At 44.6% G+C, this 27,976-nt stretch overlaps 1 protein-coding gene across 1 annotated transcript; it reads right to left on the reverse strand.

Annotated features, from left to right (window-relative positions):
- Positions 1-1,691: 1,691 nt before the first annotated feature.
- Positions 1,692-27,176, reverse strand: LOC129146441 (butyrophilin-like protein 1). The gene is made up of 9 exons (XM_054698672.1): positions 27,048-27,176; positions 25,745-25,841; positions 15,875-16,222; positions 12,255-12,536; positions 11,928-12,128; positions 11,529-11,555; positions 10,541-10,567; positions 4,471-4,497; positions 1,692-4,077 (listed from the first exon to the last, which is right to left on the reverse strand). Exons 3-9 carry the CDS (start codon positions 16,134-16,136, stop codon positions 3,857-3,859), a joined length of 1,047 nt encoding a protein of 348 aa, XP_054554647.1. The 5' UTR covers positions 16,137-16,222; positions 25,745-25,841; positions 27,048-27,176; the 3' UTR covers positions 1,692-3,856.
- Positions 27,177-27,976: the final 800 nt, after the last annotated feature.

The raw sequence follows: 27,976 nt of genomic DNA on the forward strand, positions 1-27,976 counted from the left end.
GACACATCCTTCTAGGTGCATGGGAAAGACCACGTGACTGTCAGAGTTGAAAAATGGAGGAACGAAGAGACCAAATAGGGAGGGTAGGAGATGGTACAGTGGGAGTTAGAGATGAGGCAGGAGCACCAGTGGGAGTGAGAGATGAAGCAGGAGCACCCCCAGGGCTGAGGAGGCCATGTCTGCTCTGCCTGAGGTCACAGTGATGACATGGTCCCTGCAGAGCTGGGAGAAGATTGGAGTCCCCATGAAAGGAATCAGAGCCTTATTGGGAGGAGAATATTGAGGACGCTCTGACTCTTCCAAGTCCCCACTGACCTGCCCACGGGGGGCTCCCCTCCATCTGGATGAAGATCTCACCCTCCTCAGATGACTCTCCCTGAGCCCAGAGAGAGAGAGGAGAGGAGGGAGACTGGGTGGGGAACAGTTCACAGAGGACTAGAGGACAAGCCCTGGCCAGGATTCTGGGGACAAGGACTCTGGGGGTGTAAAATAAGCAGTTCTGATCTAGATCCAGGATCTGACCCCATCTTGTCTGGGGGATCTGATCTCTCTTCCTCCCTTCAGACTTCTCTTCATTCTGCAGGGGAAGGGACTTAGCTAGATTATAACTGGGACTTCAGTATTTTCTGTTTTAATCTCAACAGCAGGGTATTTTTAATGTATTTTCTTTAAAATTATCTAGCATCTGGTGGGAATGCAAACTGGTCGATGGAAAGCTGTGTGGAGATTCATCAAATTACTGAAAATGGAGCTACTATATGACCCAGCAATTCCACTCCTAGGGATCTGCCCAAAGGACACAAAAACATTGTTTCAAAAGGAAACATGCATCCCTGTGTTTATCGCAGCACTATTGACAATAGGTAAACCTGAAACAACCCAAATGCCCCAAAACGGATGACAGGATCAGTAAGATGTGGTATATATACACAATGGAATACTATTCAGCAATTGGAAGAGATATGGTTACATTGTTGCAGCTAGAAGGGATTATGGTCCACTAAATAAGTCAGAAGGAAAAAGATGGTTTCACTTATAGGAGGAATATAGGGGAACAAAATAAGAGATCGGGAGTAAACAAGGCAAAATTCACAGGCAACTGTTAATCGGAGACGTTCAACAGAGAGGGGGTGATTAAAACAGGGAAAGAAAGACACAGGGGACTATGGTGATGGTGCATGGGTGACTTCATGGTGGGGAATTTATGGGACAACACGTGAGAGGAGAAATCAAACTTTGTACAAAAATGAACAACAATGTAATACACACATATAAACAACTATATTTTTAAAATAAAATAAAATAAATAAAAATTACCTAGCACAAAAGCCTTTCTACTATAATTAAAATAAAGCTTTTATAAAAATCTGTTTTAATAGTAAGAAATATTGTATAATTTTCAGGAAGTATCCATTAACATAACTCTCAGATAAATATATAAATAATTTATTCATTGTAATGAAATGGTAAATTGTTACCTGCTACAAAGAAGAATTTGAAGAATTTGTTCTTTATTATCCAGTATGAATGGCAGTTTCAAATAAACATGAAGAAAAATAATTTTTAATTATGAAAGTAATATGCTGAGATAAAGAAAAAATACAGTTACTGTCTATGAGACAATAAACTATAATTTTGAATTATCTTTTCAATCAAACTATAGCAAGTAACTTCACATTAAACACATCCTAAACTAATAATAAAAACCCAAGTCAAATCTTACACACTCCCTAGATAATTACGTAAATTTTTTTCTAGTAACATAATCTTCATAATGCCAAAATGACACTGAAAAGTCATGACATCCAACTTTTCACTTATTTGTTGGTTTTTAATAGTTTTCTTAACAATAGACAGAAAAATTTTGTGAATAATACTTGAGGAAGTAACAACCGCTGGGAAAAAAAAAATGCTAACCTCCCATCACAGGATCCAGAAGAAAAGCAGCTCAATCAGGTCAACTAGGAGAGACACGTGTCCTCAGCTGTGACTGGAGTGTCCCCTCCAGGGCTCATCCTGACACTGCAGGGACACGCTCCTCGGATCCAGCTCCAGGTCACACAGGAGGGCACGTGGGGGATGTGGGCCAGGAAGCAACACATGGTGATGGGAGAGTCCATGCCATGACTACTCAGCTCCATACACAATTCACATATATTTGACACCCACACAACACACCTGCATATTTATAACTATCAAGACAAAACTCCCTCTACAAGTGAGGATGTGCTTACTTTCCCCCAAATTAGGAGTCGACAGCCCCATCTTTGTAGCTACCACTCTATATTGTTTATTTCTTAAATTCAGTCACATTCCTTTTCCCTATTTTGTTACCCCAAAACTATCTTGCAAGTATAAGCTCCAACAATGTTTATAAAAACATAGGATAAGGAGAGGAAAAAAATGAATAATAAATACAAATTAACGCACACAACAACACAACACAAGAGGAAATATACAATCTGTTATACGGCTCGTTTTCTAGTGGGCAGCACACATGACTGACGTCTGTCTCCTGCACGACGTCCCCTTCTCCGTCTTCTCCTACCACCAGCACCACGTCAGTGTCCCCTGGGGGAGGATCACACCTTCCTCCCTGCAGGTCTGGTGCTCAGGATCCTGCTTCCTCTGGCAGCTGTGGTTCCCGTGACCCTTTGCCACAGGACGTGGAAGGACCGAGTTAGCACAGGGGTGCCTGGAGCTCAGGTCCCAGCTCCCCAAGTCACCCCGAGTCAAAAAATTTTCTTCATTCACATCTTAATTCAGGGAGCAGTTCTCTCCTTTCAGTGGATGTTGACCAAAAAGGGGAACCCAAATGATTCTCCTGAATTCCACACATTAACACAGCACAAGGTTTTTACAAATAACAGAAATTTTATGACATCTGGAAAAGTAGGTGTATTTCTTCCCTTCCAAACTCAGACACAGATGACGTAGAATATTAAGCTCCTCTAAAAGTCCATCATCCACCACTTCCGTGACAATGTCGGCTGCCCTGCTGCTCTGCTCAGAGTCCAGACACATCAGTATAGACCTTGGCACCCTCCTTCAGCCTCTGGTTTCCTCCGCACAATCTCAACTTGGATAAAGTTAAGTCCAGTGAATTTAGGAGAATAATTCAGAGCTGATCCCCTTTCTTGTTCTAACAGCATGAGTAACCCATGGAATGTTTTCTTTACCAAATGAAAGTATTTCTGATGGAAAAGTAAATCCCACACCAAACCATTTCAAAGTAAGACTATTGTATCCTTTGTGACCCCAGCAGAGGCCTGACCTGACTGTTCTCTCAGCCATGGCCCAGGAATCTGCACCCAGAGCAGGAGGATGAGACTCCAGCATCTGGGACTCACTCACAGGTTTGTCCACAGGGAACCTGCAGCCCCAAGAAGAGCCCAGGCCAGGATTGGGTAGGGAGGCACCTCATGGGGACACGGTCTCAGGGGTGCAGGGGGAGGAGGGGGGCTTCAAGCTCTGGGGGAGCCCCATCCACACCAGAGCCTGAGGGGATCCCCTCCCCTGAGGGACCCACAGTCTCCTCCAGAGGAGGATTGTCCATGGGCACAAAGGGCTTCTGGGGCCCAGTCTCCAGGGGGCAGAGGGTCATGGACACGTCTCCAAAACAGCAGACAAAATATGGAAAGAGAGTCCCAGAAAGGGACTCAGGAGGGAAGGAGAAGATGTGGGAGCCATCAGTCATGTCATAGAAGGAGACGTCCCCTTGAGCATAGTCTAGGAAAACGCCCACCCTGTGGGGAACCTGCCTAAGTGGTAGCAAAGTACGAGGGCTAGTGAAGGCTTTGAAGACATTTTCAAACAGCCCCACAACCCAGAAACCATCCATGGGGGATGGAGCCTTTTATCTCGTTTTCTCATCTTCCCTCCAGACCCCGAGCACCCACTCACTGCTGTCCCTACTCCTGACCTCCACTTCCCAGTAACAGCGCCCTGATGTGATGCCCTCAAGACCCCAAGCTAAAAATCCATTTTTCATGCCATCATGGTTGCAGGTCATACTCTTCTTGTCAGGAGAGAGCACAATATTGGAATGGAAAGGACTTGGATCCAGAGTGACAGACCCTGCAGAGAGAGGGAACCATTACTCAAGGACTCCCCTGCCACCCCATAACAAGGGCACAACAACCTCAGCCCAGATACTTAGTTTTTGGGGGGAGGGTATGATCCCTAAAACTAGACTCTCGTGACCCTAGCCCACAGTCTACCAAGCAAGAGAAGGAAACAGAGACTTATTGGGGGTCAGAGATGTCACAGGACCGTTGGGGACCAGCCTGGACTCCAAGGACTAAGGAGCTCCTTCAGCACGCATGACCAGTCACCCCAGGCCCAGCTGTGTGACATCATAACTGCACCCACCCCAACCAACCCCATGGAGGGTGCAGAATCTGTGTCCACACAGAGAACAGAAGGAAAGGCCAGAAGCTGAGCAGCCCCAGAGAGAACAGAGTCACTCACAGGCCCGGAACTGTTCCTTCCGCCAATCTGCAAGAGACACACATGTCACGTGAGGGACTCTAGATACTCACACATGAGGGCCCACGCCTAGTTTTCTATAAGAGAGTAACAGAATTTACAGATGAAAATATTTGCAAACATTTAGTTGATGCATCTATCTTTTAGATTCACACATGCGCGCGCACACACACATCATGATGCAACCTTCCCCGACAGTTGAACCATAAAGCTGAATACCCAGGATGGAGAGCCTGGACACCAACTGAACAAAATGACCATCAACTTATACTTTTCAAGTCACCAGCCACAAACCCATCCAGTACTGGGAGCCGCGCTACTCATGTCGTCTGACAAAAGTCCGAGCATGGGGCAGATTTCTGAAAAATCAGGAATCTCGTTAGCTGACTCCAAGATTCTCCTCATTTGTTTATGGCTAGTTTCTACCATTGCTAAAATACGCATTTAAAAGTAAAACTGCAAATACTGATCATTCACTGAATAACCAATTTGATGACAAATGGCACTGCATGATACAAATATTACATTTTTCATAAAATTAGTAGTCCTCTGCCAAAAAGGCAGCAATTCAACATTTGGCTTTACATTAACCAGTGAAAAAACTTCTGGAAACAAAAGGTTGTAAATATCTATCGGCCAAGTCTTTGATATAGAGATGTGGTCTTTTGAGGCAAGAGCTAATTGGAGAAAGAAATTCCTTTACTTTAAAGATAACAGTTGGGTGGCAGAGGCGAGCCATGCTCCAAGTATAAGAAAATTCCTGATAAACCAGGAGATGCCATAGTTGACTCCTGCTAAATTCTTCCTGTTTGTTTAGGGCTAATTCCCCTGGATGTGACAATTGGTATGGTAGCTGTTAGAGTATGCATTCAAGAATAAGTCAACAGCAATTTTGTGGCTGGTTGAGCTAGTAACCACGGCAGCACAAATAATGCACTTGGAAATAGTCAATGTTACAACTACTGATATGTCACATATTGACCATTTTTTTGAGGATCAAAGGCTATAACCATCTCCTGCTTTTGCCCCTCATAAAATATTTGTAGTTCCTTAAAACAACAACCAGCAACCTTATGGAGGAAGAGATTGCCCTTTGATCTTATAGTTAAATACTAAAACTAGACTGACTGGATAAGTAGAGAAGTGATAGGTAGAAAACTCTTTGTTTAGATTAGGAGACTTCCTCCCCTAATTGAGATTTGGGGGCTAGGGAAGAGTCAGTGCGGCTTGCCTGGCATTAACACCCTCCAGGCCTTTGGTTCCTTAATATCAAATCAATATTAAAACAATATACTATAGATGATGATTTCTATATAAAAGCCTTCTGTTTTTTACTTTAATCAATTAGTTCTATGTTGATCTAAACTTTATAGGTTAGTTAGAAATAATCTCTTTGTCTCCCTTTCCCCAGGTAACTTCCTGCCCTTTGTTTCCCTCAGCCCTTAGTTAATGGTTCACCATGGCAAACTTAGAAATGTTAGTTGCAGACACATAGGCTTTTTGCTAGTAATACAATAACTGTTGGATTGTTTAAAGTAAATAACTATTTTGAAAACATTTGTTTAGCAACTGTGCCTTCTTTAAGACAAAGAATAATAAATGTTACACCTCTGCCAGAAGGCAAACAGACCCTTGGGTGCTCCTGAAAAAGAACATGTGATGATTATTATCTTCCTACCTTATGCTTGTGCATTCACGATTTGCTTAGTATAAATAAAGGGCTGCTGAGACCCTCAGCGGGATGATGTCAGCACCCTGATCAAGTGTCTGGTCTCCTCATTTCCCCTCCCTTATCATTTCTCTACAATTGCGCCGACGCCTTCCCATCCTTCAGGAACCCCTGACACCCAGACTGCTGCAGCTGGCTCACTACAATCCAGCAAACTAGGTTTTTTTGGAAAAGTTTTACAGGAGATCAAAATGTTAAGGACTGAACATGATTATAAAGAACTAAGAGAACTGAATGCACAGTTTCTCTCTGAGGGGGGAGAAGCTACAACTCAGTGCAGGCCTGTGTGTGGCTGATGCTCCAGCCCCTGGGAGCAAAGGCAAAGCAGGGGCTGCCTGTGGAAGCTGAGAGACATGGAGCCTGGTAGGCAGAGCTTCATATTTTGTTTCCAAGTAAATCTCTTTGGCAAACAAAAAACAGAGAGAAAGAGAGAGAGAGAGCTACACCTTGACTGAGCTGCACGTGGTGGTGACTGTGACATCAGGTGACCAGGACACTCAGCAGAGGGTCCTGCCCACTCAGGAGGGGTTGGTGAGGGTTCTAGGGGGAGAGAGACATGCAGAGTAGGGGACATGGACACACACTGAGAGGATCAAGCACTAGTGACATCTCTCCACATTTTCATGGTTGTGGGAACAAAACCATCCCTACAGATAGAGAAGGACATAGAAATATTGTATTGACTCATCTGTCTCCTATAAGAATAGCCCAGAGAGGTAGAAACTTCCAAAAGAAACCTCTCTGTAAAGCAGAGTAATGGCTCCAGAGATGTGCATGTCCTCATCCCATGAACCCATAAATATGTGTCCTTAACAGAGAAAAGAGAAATCTGCAGGTGGGACAGAGACCGGGACGAGGAAAGGGGAGATTATTGATGATCACCAGGTAGAACCAATCACATGAGCCTTAGCAGCCGTGACCCTGCCCCTGTGCTCAGAGACAGTCACATGGTGACGGCAGCAGGGCCATAAAGAAGGTGCATGGCTGTGTGGACAGAGGATGGGGTCCCCAGTCAATGCAGGAGACCCCAGATCATGGGAAAGGAAGGGGCTCCTGGAAGGAAGGAGCTGCCAGACCCTGGAGTTAGTCCCAGGACACAGTCTCAGGTGTCTGCCCTGCAGGCGTGTGAGATGATAAACTGTGTGGGTGACGCTGCTCAGGGTGTGGTGACATGTGTCAGCAGCAGCTGGAGCTCTGATGCCCCATGTGGGGGCCCAGGCAGGTGAGCAGGGCCCTGGCAGGGGAGGATCTAGAGGGAGCACCAGGACTCCATGATGCACGTGGAGAGATGAGGACCCCAAAGTGTCACATGATCTTGGGGGAGGTGGAGGAGAGAGAGGGGCCTGGAGAGCAGGCAGGGAGAGATGGACGGGTGAGGAGAGGAGGACAAAGACATTGGGCAGGAGGAAGGAGCCAGAAGGTTTATCAATTTGCTGAGCAGAGACAGACCCAGACCCTGACTCTGCTGTGGAGGGAGGGTCACCCACAAGCCCTAATGACCCAATGGGATGTGCCTGCCCCCCTCAGCAGGTGCCACACAGGCTCTTAGACCAGTGGCCCCAGGGGAGCCCTTGAAATGACTGAAAGAGGAGCACAGGCCTCTCTATCCCAGAGCCCCAAGGCCATGTCATCCCCCACCCCACACCTGCCTGGGAAGGAGGAAGCAGGTCATTCCCCAACACTCAGGTCAGACACAGCAAGACTCTGAGAGGTTGTCAGAGGAGAGCCTGAGCTTCCCAACCATGTGAGCAGAGAGGCGGAGAGAGGAGAATCCAGGATCCACATTTTCAGGAATAAGGAACAACATCTTCTTGTGCACATGGTGTGTAAATGTGTGACACCAGCCACACCTGCACAAGCTCACTCAGAGAAGTTGGCATTTCCATCTTTGTTGAGTTGCTTGGTAAGAAACAAGAACATGTAGGGGCCTCCCTGGTGGTGCAAGTGGTTAAGATGCAGCACTATGAAGCTAGCCACAGCCACTGCAACATGAGTTCGATCCCTGGCCAGGGAGCTACCCACATGGCTCAGCAGACCTCTCCTGTCTCTCCCGCTGCTCCCCTCAGCAGTGTATTTCAGTCAGTCTGCCTGTTCTGCTCCCCACACTGTCTCTGATGAATCCTCTCACCCCCTACACCTCTGGCCTGTACCCCAGCTCTTGTATGCATAAATAAATAGATCTTTAAGAAAAAAGACAAAGGAAACAAAAACATGTAAAATGACTGGGTAGCCCGGTGACCAACTTGAGGAAAAATGGGATTTTAAATTTACTAGTCTTCATCCAAGACAGTAGGTGACATCCAAATACAACTTCATAACTCTTGCATTATATTGAAAAAAAGAGGGAGTAGAGAAGGAAAAAAAGTGGCAGAAGGAAGAAAAGGAGAAAAGAGAGGTGGCATTTTATTTGAGATACAGCCTGTCCAATACTGTTTATACAGTTCACTGCTCTACTCAGTTAATTTTATGGCCTACCTTTACCCAAAAATTTCTGTTTAGTTTACAAATAATATGAGATCACACATGTATCCACCTGAGAACCTGTCAATATGAAACTGTTATTTCTAGTGTATTAATGGCATTTCTTTAAAAATAAAAAGGGGGGTATGCAAAAAAAAAAGGCCTATGCTAAAATGCATGACACATGATTTCAGCAGAGGCTGGAATGATGTAAAGACGACTCTGTGACCCTCACTGTGTGAAAATGAGTCCCCAGGAGAACCGGGGAGACTCTCAGGAGGGTCCTCACACCTCTGGTCCCCAGGACACTTCCCCACAGCCCCCCTCTCTGTGTCTGTGTCCAGGACCATAAACAAACCCCTGAGCAGGGAAAGGGTATGTGACTCAGGCTCACAATGCTCAGATCTCCCTTCACCAGCATCTCTGACCTTCCCTGCAGGACCCGGTGCAGACCCTCCCTAGGGAACTCCGCAGGAGGTGGAGGAGGGTGGAGCACCTATTAGGCAACTCACTTAGATGACTGCCTCAAAAATGTTTTTATAAAATGTAAGTTGTTTTGAAATACTTCAAAAAGGGGTCAAGGGGCCCATTCTGTTTTATGACCAAGCCTGGCACAGCCTCTCCTCTGCCCACATTCAAACATGGAGGCTGTGACCTTTGGCCTCACTTCAGTCCCTCTGTCCATCTAAACCTCTAGAAGGCACTTCTCCCACACACCTCTCTGCTTCCTTCCATGTCTGCTCTTCCTCCATACATTTTTTTTTCCTAATTTTCCCCCAACACATAATCTGGGAAACAAAGTGATTCAAGTTTCTTCCTTTTCCAATCCTCATACCTTAACACTAAAAAAAAAAAATGATCCTGGGCCTCCCCTGGTGGCGCAGGCTGTTGAGCACCTCACTGTGAAGCTGTCCGCAGCCTCTGCAGTGCTGATTCCATCCCAGCCAGCCAGCGAGGGTTCCACACGGCGCGGCAGACCTCTCCTGTCGCGCTCACTGCTCCCCTCAGCAGTGTATTTCATCAGTCTGCCTGTTCTGTTCCCCGCTCTGTCTCTGGTGAATCCTCTCACCCTCCCACACATCTGGCTTGTACCCCAGTTCTTGTATAAATAAATAAATCTTAAAAAAAAAAAATAATGATCCTAAGCATTTCAGAGAATTCTCCTAAAATGGAAGGTGATAGTTTTGAACACTTATATATTACATTTTTAAATTTGTCACACACACACACACACACACACACACACAGGATTTTACATGTAATTTCAGACCTTTCACATACCCACCCAGGAGTGATAAACACCCCAGAAGCTCTGACCTGGACTCAGAACACCTGCTCTAAACAACTGATTTCTCAGCAACCAAAAAGGCTTAGAGGGAAAATCCCATTTGACATGAACCAGAGCTTGAGACAGAGAACCAAGGAAAACAGGAAAAACCAAAACTAGATCCAAAATAGAATGGGCTCCTGGACCCATGAGGATCCATAACCAAGGACCCCTTAGCAAGACCTGACTCTTACACAGACAAGCGGAATTCCTGAAACCTTCTGCAGAACAGCAATTCCTCACCCACAGAGTTGTCCCTGCTGCAGTCTCTCCTCACACTGACCCCACCCTGTCCCCACCCACAGGAAGACCAGGTGACAGGGGGTCAGAGAGTGTCCTGACCCCACATGACCTGTAGGGAGGACAGGGCAGGTGAAGGTAGGTCTGTGCTCACAAGTGGGGGGGGCCTGCAGTTCTCAGGAGGCTCCAGAGTGAAAGGAGACCAGGAAACCCAACCCTTCCTGGTGGGGTCCCCTGATAGAGAAGGGGCAGAGGGGAGGTTGGGAGGGGGTCTCAAGACCCTCAGGGCCACTCACCTGCGTACAGCTGGGCCTTCCTCCAGGCTGGAAGGGAACACACAGGTGAGACCTCAGCACAACCTCCTGCTCATGTGATCCAGGGGCCCTGGTCTCCCCCTGTTCTACATGTGAGACTCTCAAGCAGGTGGGGGGTGAGGGGAGAGGCTGAGAGGTCATGACTTCCTGCCCTGTGCAGACAGCAGGGGGTGGTTGGAAACCTTGGGTCAGGTCAGGACCCTGCAGGACAGACTGACCCAGCCCTGCCTGCTGCTGCTGTGGGGCTTTAGGCAAATCACTGAACCACTCCAGGCCCCATAAACCTTCAAAAACTCATTTCATTTGCTACTCGGAATAGTATACAGTCAAAACTGTATACAAAAATGTATTTTTAATGTGTATATAACTCCATAAGGATAATATTCAGTTTTCTCTGGAAACTAACACTAAGATAAAATAAAAACACAACATGTACATTAGACCAGCTCCACAGTAGAAGTGGCCCACATTTCTCAGATAAAATGTTTCTAGAGATAAACACTCTCTGGAAGATGGAAAGTCTCCCCACCCCCTCCCACTCCTTGTCCCATCTCTACTGATCAACATCTTCAGGAGCAGAGAGAACAGACTCTCCTTGGGTGGGGTTTGGGGAGAGAGGGCAGGAGGAGGTCATACTCCTAGACTTCAAGAGCCCAGTTATTTATGAGATCTTGGAACAGCTGGCTGTTGCTTCCAGGCGCTGACCAAGAACAAGATGCATTGAAGGCTAGAAAGCCAGCACCATGGTGGGAAAGTCAGGGTTGAATGGGACCAGGATGCAGGAGACTCCAGAGGTCACCACCCCACAGGATCCCCACAATGGGGGAAACAGCACCCAGATCTGGGAGAGCTTGGGAGAAGTGTTCTACCACTCACCAACTTCTACCCACATGTCTGTGCTCATACAGACAAGGGGAGGGACCCCTGAGCACAGGGGACAGGGACCCAGGACACCTGGAGCATCACTCACCGGCCAGGTAAGCTGCCTTCCTCTGGCCTGAAAAGAAACACAGGGAACAGGTGAGCTAAGAATGAAAATGTCTCCTAGGAAGGGGACACAGAGAATTCAGGAGGGAGAGCAGAACTTACCTAGAATTTTCTAGAGTTCATCTAAAAGAGAATGAAAAAAATATGCAAAAACTCCATCCTTAAAAAGAAAACTTGTGTGCCTAGAAAACCAATAAAAAGACCCTCTCTCTGACCTATAAGGTCCATCATCAGACCCATCCAACCTCCAAGCTCCTCTGTCCTCTCTGGGTCTCCTCAGCCTCCTGCACTGACCTCCCTGCAGTGTGGACTCTGGGCTCTGGCTCTGTGGTCAGCTTGTCCCTCTCAGCACCCACTGCACACTCACCAGCCTGGACCTTACCTGTGTCCTTCAGGGCCTCCTCCTTGGTCTGTCTGTCCTGCTCCTTCTCCTGGCGCAAATTCCTCTGTTCCTGCAGCTCCCACATATGTGTGGAATGTTCTCTCCGGGTGTAGCAGGCAGCCCCCAGGAGCAGGAGCAGCAGCAAGGGCAGGCTCACCAGGAAAGCCGGCTTCCAGGGAGAGGCCCGGGGGAAGAAGGGCTCTGCAGCCAGAGACCCCACAGAGACCCCATCAGGACACAGCCCAGGACAGTCCAGCCCAGCACCCCTGGGGATGCTGGCCCTCCCTCTAACCCTGCAGGAAGTGGGGAGGGGGGTGCAGCTCTGACCTGGTATGACAATGGCCATGGCTTTCTCCTGGCTCAGGGTTGGGTTGAGAATGGAGCAGGTCATGCTCCCCGCAGAGCTGTCTCTCACCACCAGAGCGGCCTTCACACTGAACAGCCCCTCAGTGTCCTGGGTGTAGACCTTGGAGAACTCCAGGAAATGCTCCCCATGGGGGTGTCTCCACTGCACCTGGGGCTCCGGGAACCAGCCTGAGGCTGTGCACGCCACGCGCACCCCGTCCTCCTCTGACCCCGTGATGTGCACTTGGGGGGCAGAGACCACACCTGCAGAGGGAAGATGAGAGAGCGCCAGGTTGGGCAGGGCCCTCCTGTGCACACCTTCAGGGGAGGCTGTCAAGGTGTATTCTGGAGGGTCTGGGGAGATAGGAACGAGATTGCCCTGACTCAGAGACCAGAAGGAAGGAACATGAGAGTCTGGAAGGACCTGGGCTCCTCCCCCAGCCCTGCAGGTAGAAAGATGATGCCCACAGGAGAGGAGAAGGAATGTCACGTCTCTGTCTCCAAACATATAAATCCTAAGGATAAATACATCAAGGATAAAACTCCAGATCAGTCTAGGAGGAACAAGGCATGTGCTACCAAATTTTCAAGGGCTTAATTGATACCGAGGCCTACATTTTGTCAACATAAAATCTATTTTGAGTGGACTTCTCCAGTTAACAAAAAATATTTGAAATTAGAAGATTTGTGGAATAGATGTTTTTGCATGTTTTAATCACCCCAAAACTCTTCTGTACCAAACTGGTCTTCCATTCTTCGGTGATTCAGGGAGAGGGAATCTCCCCAAGAGAGACTGTTCCCTGAGCTCTAGCCCCACAGGTCACCACCTCTCATAAGGGCTGTTCCCATCATTCATTCTCTCTCTGGGCTCTTCCTCTCTCTCTCTCTCTCTTTCTCTCTCCCCCCCTACTCCTCCCCCACCTCTCTTTCTCATCTCCTCTTCTCCTCTCCTCTACCCTCCCCTCTCATAGGTTACAAGTGTTTGGTCATGATTGCTAATCTCTACCTTTCTACCTATTATTTTTTATAATTTTGTAAATATTCTCAAATCTTTGTAGAATGTCTTTTCTTTCCCTGTTACAAGAGTGCTCTTCAAAGTCCACAAACAACTTCTCACCTGCACCCCAGAGCAGCTCCTCCTACAGCTCCATTCATCTGCTCTGGGGACTCAACAGGAGTCTCCTGCTTGGCAGCCCCAATCCTCATGTTCCTCACTCAGACTCCCTTTAGCACGGGAAACTCCAGACTTTATCTTGAAACCACCTCCATCTTCTTTGCTTTCTCTTATCTTGAGGGTGGTTTGTTACACCACAGACCCCCTGCTGAGCCTCTTTCCTGACTTTTCTCCCTGAACCTACTCCTTGAAGTCAGCGCAGTCCCAGGGTCCAGTCCTTCAGGCCCCATCTTATCTCACACCCTCTCCCAGGGCATCTTATCCCTCAACTTCTGTATCTCCTCATACATCACTTCCAGATTTCACCTCACCAGCTCTCCCGGCCTGCCCCATAGATCCATCTGTGTGGTACATCTACCACGATTCCTCACATGAACTTCACACTCACAATTCTACATCGGAACTCATGCTTTTGTCTCATCTGTGCTAAGATGGTAATAAAAATATCCCTAATTCTTCATGCTTCTACCTCATACTCTGCCACCTACATTTCAATTCCTCACATTCTGACTCTGAAATCAGGCAGGTGATATGTCTCTAATGAGAGATCAGTTAAGTTGAGTCAAGCAGGTTTAGAGTGCTGGCCCCGTGGGTCTTCCCTCTGCCATCTCCATGGAAGGACATCTCAGTCCAGGTGCTGGAGGATGAGCTCATGGAGCAGGGCCTGTCACCAGCCTTTCCAGCTGATGCTGTCCTCCCTCAACCAGGAGCTAGTGACGATTCATGTAACAAGCTCAGCTAAGGTCCACGTGGTGACCTTTTTATCTGACCAAAGATATATGAGTGAGGCCACGTGAAATTAGTCAAGTCCCTCCCAGGTTTGCTGAAGTTCTCACAGGCCCAATGTAAATACAAATCCATTACTACAGGCCACCAATACATTTCTCTGTGGTTGTTTTTTACACAGCATCATTATGGTGAGAGATAACTGATACATATCACAATGTTCCTAACATTAAATAATACACACACAAAACTTGGAAACCTTTGTGACCCAAGCTCCCCCATTGAACTCTCGGTCCCAATTCTAAGCATCCATTTGGGTTTTGTATCTAATCCTCGCTGATGACTGACCTCCCGTCCACCCACCGCCACAATGAGAAGTCAGGCATCCTCCTCCCCACCCCATACACAACTCCACGCCTCCAGACTTCCTCCCCTGCATTCTCCTCCTATTACTCCAGAGCCTGCATTCTAAGAACTGTTCTGCTTAAAATCTTCATCAGCTCCACATCCAAACACCATAACTCAGCACCCCGAGTCTTCTCTCTGCAACTGCCTTCTTCCCGACCCTCTTCTTTCTTTCTGTTTCCCTCACAATTTTTACCAAATGGTGCCTTCAAAGCCCCACACTCCAAACCCAAGAATCTAACTGCTATTAACCACAATCCCCATGCTCCATGGACTCCATCATCCTTTCTTCTGGTCTAAGGGTTTTATGGAATCTTGTTTGATAGAATGAAGTCCCAGGTCAAGGTCTACTTCCTATAGATTTTTATGACCCGCTTTGGTCGCACTGATCAACTAATCTCAACCCACGTTTCCAGTACCCATGACATCTTTTTGTAACAGTATTGTTACCTCTTAGCACCCTGTTTCCACACACTCTGCCACCAGCCATGAGGACTCCATGGGAGCCAAGAATACACAAAACACACATTCAGCCCAGATCACCCACAGTCACTATTCCCTCCACACAGAAGTTGCGTTCCCTGTGATTTACATCATGTTCGTTAAAGCTAACAATGCTGTAGGAAAGTGGTTAAGGACATAACTCCTAAGAGTTTTTCTTAATCTAGAAAGTTTTCCCGTTTTGCTTCTTTTACTTGTCTTTTTACTATATTTAAATTGGAATATGGATGTTAGTTAACCTATTTTGACAATCATCTCACTATAAGTGTAAATCAAATTATCATGCTCTATGCCTTAGACTCACACAATGATGTATATTAATTGTTTCTCAGTAAAACCAGGGGGAAAGATACACCAGATATCTGCTTAACTAAATTCCCATTTCCTTTGAGTATTTGCCAGATGGGACCAACCTGAGCTCCCATTTGCTGTTAAAACTTGCAAAATCCCCAATTCACATGGCTGGTCTGGTCCATTGCCACTGTGCAATGTAGCATCTTATTCTCATCACTTATTTCTTCCTAAAATCATTTATAAACTATTTATTATGATTGTTCTATCTCCCACTTGACAGCGAACTCACGAGTGAAGAACTTGGCTAGATTCACTGATGGATCCAAGTGCTTAGAACAGACCCAGACATACAGTAGGTCCTCTGTATATTTATGTTTAATACAACAAAGAATTAATAACTCTTTTCTTCTGCATGAATGAAATGAGAGACTAAATTATGTTATCTTTAGCTTCTTCCCAGCTACTAAATTCCTGCACTGAGAAGCCTAACCATGTTACCAACCTGCCACCTCTAACTCCAAACTGGCTTGCTCATAGAAGTCTCCATCTCTAAAGCTGCAGGTGTACAGCCCATTGTCAGCAGCCTGGACCTTGTGGATGTGAACAGCAGCCTCCCCCTTGCTGAGTAATTCTTCCACAAGCAAGGTCCTCCCTGCATACTGGGCCATCAGCTCCTCACTCCGCTCCTGTCGATCTTGATAGATGAACACCGATTCCAAGATAGTGGACCGGAACCACCTCAACTCCATGTTCTCTGCACTCATGACTGGGTCCAGGAAGCAGGACAGTGTGACGTCCTCACCCAGTACGGCCACAATGGAGTCCGAGGGGGCAATCACATGGAACTGTTCTGTGAAAACACATGGGAATTAGAAAGGTTGAGACACACACACCAAAAGCAGAGAACACAAACCATCACTGCGGGTGGTCCAGGAAGATTGAGGGAAATTGTCTAATGAGAAGACAGCTGACCTGAAGGTTGAGCAATGAGACCTCAAGAGGATGTGAATTCACAAGAAGTGAACAGCTCTCCAATATGCAATTTCAAAGATTTGAAAGATCTTCCTGTAAGGTAGGAGTTAAATATTGAAATAAAATCAAACAGGTGGGAGAAAACGGACAACGGTTAATCACAGAGCTACAACAAAATTCAGAATAATATAGTAATGGACTGAGAAATAAAGTTAATGAACAGAAATAAAATTTGAAGATTTCAATAATAAAATAACAGAGATGTAGGATGTACAAATATCAACAGAGAAGATACAAATCTGGAGAAAGCTATTGGAGCAAAATAGACTAAATGAAAGATTGAATCCATCATCTCAAAGATAATAATACACAAAGGACCCAGTTTGAAAAAGAAAGAGAAAAATGAAGAAAAAAAATGAAGAAATAGTTCAAGAACTACCCAAATCCATGAGAAAAGGCAACATAAGGATAATTGGTATTTCAAAAGGGAACAGCAAAATATCGGAACAAAAACCTTTCAGAAATACAGGAAAATGTCCAACCTGCAGAAAGAACTGAATATGTAAGTGAATAAGCTAAAAGAACCTCTTGGGCCTCCCCAGTGGCGCAGCAGTTGAGCACTGGCTGTGAAGCTGCCTGCAGCCTCTGCGGCACTGGTTTTATCCCCAGCCACTGGCAAGGGTCCCACATCGTGTGCAGACCTCTCCTGCTGCTCCTGCTGCTCCCCTCAGCAGTGTATTTCATCAGTCTGCCTGTTCTATTCCCCACTCTGGCTCTGGTGAATTCTCTCGCCCTCCCATGCTTCTGACTGTACCCAGTGCTTGTATAAATAAATAAATAAATCTTTTAAAAAATAAAAAATAAATAAAAGAACCTCTTGCTAAATCAATATATTGGCACCTACAGCAAGACACAGTCATGAAACTACCAAGAGTTCCAGACAAATAGAGAATAGTGCAGATGGAGATGGGTGGGAAAAGCAGATCATCTATAAAGGTTCTCCCACAGGGTGTACATGTTTCCTGAGGGAACACTACAACCAAGGAGGGAGTGGCATCACATATTCAAAATGTTGTTATATTAATAAGTCCCAGGCCTTGTGTTTTCCCAAGAATACTATGGCCTATAAAGTGCTGCAAATATGAGGCAAAGCAAATAAATTCCAAGCAAACAGAAGCTGGAGATTGTGAACACTAGACATCCCCTACAAGAATTGATGGAAAGAGCACCCCTAAATAAATCAGAGAGAAAAAATGGAAAAGCAATTATGTAAAACCAGAAAACTAAAGACAAAAGGGCAGTAATAAATCTTCATGTATCACTAATCACCATGTATGTAATTAGACTGAATTCATGAATTAAGGAAGCACAGAGTCTGGTTAGAACAGAAAATGAAAACCACCTTTCTGTTGTCTGTAGGAGACACATCAATGCTCCAAAGGTAAACAGTGTGTACAAGGAATGGGGCCCACAAAAAAGGGAAGGTAAAGTCATATCAGATAAAAGAGGCTTTCAGCTAAAAAGATAATAGAGACAAAGATGGACATCATATAATGATGAAGGAATCCTACATCAGGAAGACAGAACACTCATCAATGTATTTTATACCAAACAAAAGAGCATCCAAATATGTATCAGGCACTTATCAACAAGTCTGCAAACAGATATTGGTAGCAACACAATAGAGGTGAAGGACTTCAACACCCCACTTTCATCAATGGACACATCCACCTGACACAAAATCAGCAAGGAAACTGTGGCCTTAAGGGAGGCATTAGACTATATGGTCCTACCAGACATTTGCAGGGCACTGACCATAAAGGAAGCTAAGGACACATTTTGTCAAGTGCACATGGAGCAATCTGCAGAATGGATCACATGTTGAGTCAAAACCAAAGTGTGATGAATAAATACATGATGAATGCATTCACAGAGTATCTCTCTGATCCCAAAGTTTCAAACTAGAAATCAACCATAAAAAAGAAGTAGGAAAACCTCTCATTTGTGGAGAGTGAACAACACTCCACTCCGTGAGGATGAAGTTAAGGAGGAAATCAAAGAAGAAATTAAAAATACATTGAGACAAATGAGAATGAGGACACAGCCTACCTATACGAAGCAGCAAAAGGAGTCCTAAGAGGAGAGTGTATAATATTACAGGTCCAAACCAAGAATGAAAATCTCATGTAAATAATCTAACCTACACCTAAAGGAACCAGAAAAAGAAGAACAGATGAAACCAAAAGATATTGAAGGAAGTAAATAATAAAAATTAAAGCAGAAATCAATGAAACCAAAATCAAAGACAGTCTAAAACATGAATGAAACTAAAGCTAGCTCATGAAAAATTGAACAAAATAGACAAATCTCTTGTTACACTTACAAGGAAAAATAAAAGAAGAAGAAAAACTCTAATGAATAGAATCAGAAATGAAAGAGAAATAACATAGGCATTTCAAGAACACAGAGGATCAGAAGAGAGAACCAAACATCTATATGCCAATACATGGAGTAATCTAGAAGAAATGGATAATTCTAAGAAGAATACAATCTTCTAAAACTGAATCAGAAGAAATAGAAAACCTGAACAGACTAATTACAAGCAAGGAAATTGAGAGAGAAATAAAGTCTCCCCAAAATCAGAAAGAGGACCAAATATTTTCACTAGTGAGTTCTACCCAGCCATCAAAGATGAATTAATCACTGTCCTTCTCAAGCTCTTCAAAAAATTGAGGTAGTGGGAATGATTCCAAACACATTTTTTTAAAGGTTTCAAGTTCAATAGTCACACTCTCTCCAAATACAAAAAGCAGTTACAATTCAACTCAATACAGAAGCTTGTGTGCAAAGTTATGGGAATTCCAAACACATTTTATGGACCAAAATGACCTTGATACCAAAAGCAGAGAACAACATCACAAATAAGAGAACTACAGAGCAATATCCCTGAAAAACATAATTGTAAAAATTCACAACAGAATCTCACCAAACCAAATTAAATAATATGAAAAGGATCACACATAAAGAGCAAGTGGGGTTTATCTCAGCAACACAATGATAGGTCAACATTTGAAAAATCAATTAATGATATTCCAGCTTTTACCAGTAAGATGGCTATTACCAAAATATGAAGAAATAATTAATTTTGGAGAAGTTCAGTAGATACAGGATACTTGCACATTACTGGTAGGAAAGTAATTAGTGCAGCCACTATATAAAACTGTGTGGCAGTTTCTCAAACACATAAAAATAGAATTACCATATGATCCAATTATTCAACCTCTGACTCTTTTTCTGCAGAATATGAAAACACTTATTCAAAATAGGAGACAAGCCCCCTATTGTTACTGCACACTATTTACAACAGCAAAGATAGCAAAACAACCCAAGTGCTAGAGGACAGATGAATAGATTAAAAAATTATATAATTATATGTGTGCACACACATCTTATATGTTTTTTCTTACGTATACAAATACAATGGACAAGGAAACAGATATTTAAAATGATAAATCTTGCCATTTTCAACAATATGAAAAAAACCTGAAGGAATTACATTAAGTCAAAAAGAGAAAGAGAAATACCCTAGGATTACACTCATGTGCACAATGTGAAGAAAAAAGCACTCAATAAACAAAACATTGGACTGTGTCAACAAAATGGCAGTCACTAGAGGGGAAGGAGGGTGGAGGAACAGCTTGGTGGAGGATAGTGACTAGAATTTTGATAGTGGGTGTTTGTGAAACACAGAGTTGCTAAGGTGAGATATTTCACACCTAAAATATATAGTCTGTAAATTAATATTACATCAATTAAAAAAAAAGAAAAAGTTTCTCCCAGCCTGCTCCCCAGTCAGAGCCTTTGGCTTGAGGAGGTCTGGGAAGGATAGGGCAGGACTGTGCTGTTTTCAGGAGCCCCCTAGACCTCCAAAGAGCCACTTCTCACTTGTGCTGCCCTCCTCTCTCACTTGGACACACAGACTAGTCTCTCCTGCCACCCCCAGTCTGGGCGCCTTTCACCTGGGAGCTGAACCAGGTCCTGCTCTGCTCACAGCCTGGTAGGGGCTCCCCAGCCCCACAGGGTGACCCCTTCCCAGGCCTCTGACACCCATTCCAGTTTCCCTCCCTCTCCCTCTGCTCCAGCTGATCCTCACCCCCTCTGTCTTTGCACACCCTACACCAGCCAGCTCCCCACAGGCTGTTCCTTCCATGGGACCCTCACTCCTAACACTCCCTATCCAGTGCTTTGCTCCATCCCATCATCTACACTGACCCCCTTGATAGACACAGCTGCCCCCACAAGTCCCTCCTTCCCCTACTGCCCAACCTGCTCCCAGCCTGTCCCTCTTCTCAGCCCCACTACTAGATTGTAGTTTTAACAATTCGTTACATGTATTATTCAATAACTCCTGCTAGAAAGCAAGTTGTATAAAAATAAAGAACCCAGGATGACATCACCAACATGGTGGTGAAGGGATGTTAGGATTAAATTCTCCCATAAAAACAACTGATAAGGAGAAATTACAATGAGATCCTGGAGGGATCCAGGGTGTTGATCAATACTCAGGGTGTTGGAAGAGAGGAGAGACAATCATAGATCAGTATAGCAATATTAACTCAAAATGTAAATGGACTAAACTCATCAATAAAAGACACAGAGCAGCAGTCTGGATTAAAAACAGAACCCAAGCTTTTGCTGTGTACAGGAAACACATTTAACTACAAAAGATAAACATAGATTGAAAGCAAAAGTTTGGAAAGCAATCCTATGAGTAAGTGGACCAAAAAACATGGTAGGAACAGCTATACTTACATTGGATAAAAAAGACTTTAAACTAAAAAAGGTAAAGAAAGACAAAGATGGTCACTACATTATGATTAAGGGGACAAAATATCAGGAAGAAATAACAGTCATCAACAAATACTTCCCAAATAAAAGAGCACCAAAATATATCAGACAATTATGATCAGCTCTGAAAACAGACATTAGAGAAAATACATATGTAGTATACTTCAACAACCCACTCTCACTGGTGGACATATCAATGAGACAAAAATTAAACAAGGACACTTGAGCTCTAAATAAGGACCTAGACCTCATGGGCTTAACAGACATCTATAAGACACTGCACCCAAAAAAATCCAAATACACGTTTTTTCAAGTGCACACAGATCATTCTCCAGGACTGGTCACATATTGGGACACAAGACGAACATCAACAGGTACATGAAGATCAAAATCATACCGGCTATCTTCTCCAATCACAAAGGCATAAAACTAGATATAAATCATGAAAAAAAGCAAGGAACCCTCCCACTTCATAGAGATTGAAACCTACACTACTTCCAGTGGAAGACCACTGGATTAATGATGAGATCAAAGAAGCAATTAAAGAAAACCTTGAGATGAATGACAATGAGGGCGCAACTTTCCAGAACGTATGGGACACAGCAAAAGCACTAGAAAGAGGAAAGTATATAGCAATACAGACTCACATCAAGAAACAAGAAAGAATGCAAAGAAACAACCTCATTTCCCATCTCAAAGAACTAGAAAAAGAACAACAAAAAACCCCAAAAGGCAGTCTAAGAAAGGAAATAATAAAAATCAAAGCAGAAATAAATGAAGTAGAAATTTAAAAAACAATCCAAAAGATCAACAAAACAAAAAGTTGGTTCTTCAAAAAAACAAAACAAAATAGACAAACCCTAGCCAAGCTCACAAAGAAAAAACAGAGAAGACACAAACAAATAGGATCATAAAAGAAAGAGGAGAAGTTATAATAGACATAGCAGAAATCAAAAGAATAATCAGAGATTACCATGAATAGTTATATGCAAACAAGTTCAACAATCTAGAAGACATGGATAAATTCCTAGAATTATACAATCATCCAAAAATGGATAAAGAAAAAACAGAACACCTAAACAGTCCAATCACAAGCAGTGAAATTGAAACGGTAATCAAAACCCTCCCCAGAAACACAAGAGCAGGAACAGTTTCACAAAAAATTCTACCAAACGTTCAGAAATGAACTAGTGCCTAACTTACACAAACTCTTTCCAAAAAATTGTAAAGGAAGGAATACTACCAAATATGTTCTATGAAGCCAACATGACACTAATACCAAAACCAAACAAGGACCACACACAACAAAGTAAACTACAGGCAAATCTCTCTAATGAACACTGATACAAAAATCCTCAACAAAACCCTAGCCAACAGAATCCAACAATGCATCAGAAAGATAATATACATAACCAAATGGGATTCATTCCAGGGACACAAGGATGGTTCATCATCTGAAAATCAATTAATGTGATCCCACACATGAACAAAAAGAAAAACAAAAATCATATGATGATATCAATAGATGCGGAGAAAACATTTGACGAAGTTCGACAACCATTTATGATAAAGGCCCTCAAAATTCTCAGGACAGAAGGAACATACCTTAATATAATAAAAGCCATATATATACAACAAACCTACAATCAATATTATCTTCAATGGTGAAGAGCTGAAGGCCTTTCCCTTAGGATCTGGAACAAGACAAAGATGTCCTCTCTCACCACAGCTCTTCAGTATAATACTGGAGGTCCTAGCCAGAGCAATAAGACAAGAGACAGACATACAAGCAATCCAAATAGGGAAAGAAGGAGTAAAACTATCACTATTTGCAGATGATATGATAATATACATAGGGAACCCCAAAAACTCCACAGAAAAACTAATCAAAATTTTAGGCCAGTTTAGCAAAATAACAGGATACAAATCAACACACAAAGAACAGTAACTCTCCTATATGCAAACATTCAATCTAAAGAAGAGATCAAGAAAATCTTCCCTTTTATAATTGAAAGAAAAAAATCAAATACTCGGGAATAAAACTAACAAAAGAGGTGAAGGACCTGTATAAAGATAGTTATAAAACATTGTTAAAAGAAATAGAAGAAAACACAAAGAAATAGAAAGATATCCCTTGCTCTTGGATTAGAAGAATTAACATTATCAAAATGGCCATCCTACCAAAAGCAATTTACAGATTCAATGCTATTGCAATAAAAAATTCAATGTCATTCTCCGAAGATATAGAACAAATATTGATGAAAGCCATATGGAGCCACAAAAAAAACTCAAATAGCAAAAGCTCTCCTGATTAAAAAGGAGACTGGAGGTATCACACTCCCAGACCTCAAACTAAGCATACTAGGCATACTATAAAGCCTAGGCATACTAGGCATACTACTAGGCATACTAAAAATAATTAAGACACTGGAACAGTATGGCATTGGAACAAAAACAGATAAACAGACCAATGGAACTGAATAAAAGCCCAGAAATAAACCTACATATTTATGGACAACTAATCTTCGGCAAAGGAGTAAAGAATATGTACCGGAACAAAGACAGTTGGTTCAAAAATTGTGGTCAGAAAACCAGACTGCTACATGCAAAAGAATGAAGCTAGACTACTACCTCACTCCATTCACAAAAACCAACTCAAAATGGATAAAAGAATTGGACATAAGACCTGAAACCATAAAATAGATAGAAGAAAATACAGGCAAAACACTGCATGACTTACATCTGAGTAACATCTTTAAAGAGACATCACTCAAAGCGGTGATAGTGAAGGCAAAGATAAACAGCTGGGACTACATCAAATTAAGGAGCTTCTGCACAGCAAAAGAGACAGTAACCAAAACAAAGAGACACCCCACTGACTGGGAGAAAATTTTTGCACACAATACAACTGACAAGGTACTAATCACAAAGATCCACAAAGAGCACACACATCTCAACAAAAACAAATTAAACAATCTTGTCCAAAATGGGCAAAACAACTCAAAAGACACTTATGCAAAGAGGAAATGCAAATGGCGAACAGGTATATGAAAAAAATGTTCAACATCAGTTGAAATCAGGGAAATACAAATCAAAAACACAATGAGATACCACCTCACACCAGTGAGAATGGCACATATTAAAGAACAGGCAACAGCAAATGTTTGTGAGGATGTGGTATAAAAGGAATTCTCGCACACTGCTGGTGGGAGTGCAAACTTGTCCAACCACTATGGAAAGCTGTCTGGAGGTTCCTCAAACTACTGAAAATGGAGCTTCCAATTGACCCAGCAATTCCACTCCTAGGAATCTACCCAAAGGACACAAAAACATGAATTCAAAAGGATACCTGCACCCCCATGTTTACTGCAGCACTATTTACAGTAGGTAAAACCTGGAAACAACTCAAATGCCCAATACCAGATGACTGGATCAAGAAGATGTGGTAGGGCCTCCCCGGTGGTGCAGCGGTTGAGTGCTGGGCTGCGAAGCTGCCCACAGCCTCTGCAGTGCCAGTTCAATCCCCGGCCGCCAGGCAAGGGTCCCACATGGCGTGAGACCTCTCCTGTGACACCTGCTGCTCCCCTCAGCAGTGAACTTCATCAGTCTGCCTGTTCTGTTCCCCACTCTGACTCTGGTGAATTTTCTCACCCTCCCACGCTTCTGAGTGTACCCAGTGCTTGTATAAATAAATAAATAAATCTTTAAAAAAAAAAAAAGAAGATGTGATACATATACACAATGGAATACTATTCAGCAATCAAAAAAGATAAACTTATGTCATTCGCAGCAGCATGGATGGAGCAACACAGATGGATGCTCAGTGAAATAAGCCAGAAGGAAAAAGAAAAATAGTGAATGGTTTCACTTAGATAGGAATATAAGGTAAACAAAGGATCAGGGAGAAAATCACAATAATAATAGAAATAATAAAACAAAATTAGCAGGCAGCCATAAATCAGAGATATTCTGCAAGGGAATGGGAGGAAGAGGGATCAAAACAGGGAAGAGAAGAGCATATAGGGACTATGGTGATGATTTGCGGATGAATTGGTGATGGGAATTTCATGGGAACTACACCTGAAAGGAGAAAAATGATGTAATATATACATATTAAAAATAAATAAATAAAATTCATTCAAAGTAAAATACAAATTAAAAATAAATAAATAAATAATCCTGTTGGTACACAGCACTTAAGGTATAATTTGGGAGTATAAATATGGGTAGAAATAAATGGATTAATGAATGACAAGATTTTCTGATCATATAAAGCAAAATCAAAAAAGGAAGGGAAAGGTATTCACATTTTTTGACAGGTGACTTTTTAAACACCATAAACCCCTGACTGAGCAATTGTCATCCCTCCCTCCCTTTCATGTGACAGCTCAGTGACTACTCTTAACTGTTTTATCACAGAAGTGGTTGGGGAGTAACCCAATCTTTCCAGAGCCAGGGCCCCCAACAGCCATCCTTCCTGAAGGAAGAGCCCCCAGAACCCCTGGGCCCCACCCACCCGAGGGAGACACAGGACAGAGAGGGACACACTCACCTGGGGACCCCCCAGAGGGCACTGGAGGAGGAGCAGCAGGGAGGGGAGGAGGTAGAGCACAGAGCTATGGCAGGAGCAGGGCGCCATCTCCTCAGGGCTGGGGAAAGACGGGGCAAGAGGCAGCCAGGTCCACACAAAGGAGAAGGGCAGCCAGGAGCTCTGGGCTCAGCAGGGAGCAGGGCCCAAGGACCCCCCACCAGCAGGAGCAGGGCCCTTCCTGGTGAGCCCTTAGGCTCTGAGACCAAGGAGGACAGACCTGGCTCCTGTCAGGGCTTCTGAGCCTCTGTGTTGCTAGAGACCATGAGGTTTATTGGAGGAAAACATCCTCCCTTCCCTTCCCACCCCATGAACCCCCAACCCAGACCCACTCTGCTCAGAGCACCAGGACCCTCCATTCCCAGCACCTGGGCCCAGGATGCAAACTGCCCTCCCCTCCCCATCATCACACCCATGACTCCCCAGGACAGAGGCCCAGACCCAGATCCCCACGAAGTACAGGCCAGCGCCTGCTTGTGGTCCTACCCCCCTTAGTGTGAGCAGGTGTCCCTGAGAAGCATCAGGACACACGATACTGTCCCCAAGGCGTCGGGGTCCCCCCACAGGCCCCTGTCCTGCTCTGTCTGCTTGTTCAGTTCACCTGAAGGTCAGTCCCTCCCCAGCCCTGACCTGCCAGGGCCAAGGACAAGGTCCTGCCCCAAACACAGCAGGAGATGGGTCAGATCCCCACTGAGTATTTGGCCTCCTCCTCTCTAACTCTGTGGGGGATCCTGCTTTGGAGTAAGGGATCCAGTGGGACAGAGCAGCAGAGAAGGGAAATGAGTCCTGCAGAGAAAACACCCTCAAACCTCCTACTGGCTGGGGTTGGGGGAGACAGGGGATGGTCCTGGGACGACAGATTCTGGGGTCTGATTGTGAGGTCCCTTCAGGACTCAGCCATTCTCTGTGTGACCATCTTGTGCAAGTCTCTTAACCTTCCTGCCTCAGTTTCCTCATCTGCAAAATTGGAATAGTGACAGCATCTCCCCCCCAAGGCTGGAATAAGAATGACGTGAAGTTGTATTGGAAGAGTCACTGAATGTCATTAGTAGAGGGTCCTGCCTCAGCGACTGTTACAGACACATCATCAAAATAAATGAAGTGTAACCTTCAGTGAGGTTGTGCTGGGCCTTATTAGAGCTGCACCATTTCCTGGGCAACTCCCCACCCTGACTCCAGCCACACCACATTCACAGACCCCTCCTTACAGCTTGCTGCTCCACACATTGGTCTTCTTGGAAGACAGATGTCCTCAAAGCTCACATACCTGCTTTGAAGGTGGAGAATTCTAGAGCATCTCTTGAAGATTGAGAAGCTTCAGGGTTTCCTGAAGAGTTGGAACCACTAGTAGCTGCTCGGCAGCCATACTGGGTGCCAAGACGGCATGTGGCTGAGAGAAGAGAGTTCCCAGGAGAGCAGGGAAGCAGAACCTCTCTCACGTTGAGGGATATCCATAGAGACCAGCCCTGGGACCCCAACAAAGCTCTCCCGGTGCAAGTAGTCACCCTTCTAAGGTTCCTTCCACCACTTGAAAGTGAAAGCTGAAATGCAATCCCAGCAGCCTCCACCCTGCCCTCTGGAGAGTGCACCCTGGTTATCAGGAGGAAAACAGCAGGATTATGGGTGCCAGCAGAGGGGAGGGGCAGGCACCCTGACACCCCTGAAGGCACAGAAGGAGGCGCCCACCAAGCACCCACTGTTAAGCACCCACTGTGCTCCAGGCTGCTTGGCTTCCAGATCCAGAACTATGAGTGAGTGTGGGGCCCAGTCAGGACTGACACTGAGTCCCGTGCAGGGCTCTGCCTGTGCCCTATGGCGACCACCCCAGTGACCCTCAAGGGACTGCCCCTCACCTCCTCCAGTCCATTTCCTCCCAATGCAATGACCCTCTCCAGTCAGCTCATGTTACCTCCCTGCCTCACCTTTCAAGAGATCCCTCTGCCTAAATGAGGGGCTCCCAGTCATCCCCCTCCTTCTCTGACCCCCTCCCATTGCTCTCCCAGGGGCCCCTCCTGGCTCAGGTGACTCCTCCAATTCAGGGAGCTCTCCCAGCCTCAGGCATCCTCTGCGGGGGGCCTTGCTGCCCCAGCCAGATAAGATGCTGGCAAGCGGTTAAGAAAAGAGCCTCACACCATGGGGCTGAAGCTCAAAGAGCCTCACACCATGGGGCTGAAGAAAAAGGGCCTCACACCTTGG

The sequence above is a fragment of the Talpa occidentalis genome, unplaced genomic scaffold (assembly GCF_014898055.3).
Source record: "Talpa occidentalis isolate TD23 unplaced genomic scaffold, MPIMG_talOcc4v2.1 talOcc4.2, whole genome shotgun sequence".
In the NCBI taxonomy this organism is placed as follows: domain Eukaryota; kingdom Metazoa; phylum Chordata; class Mammalia; order Eulipotyphla; family Talpidae; genus Talpa; species Talpa occidentalis.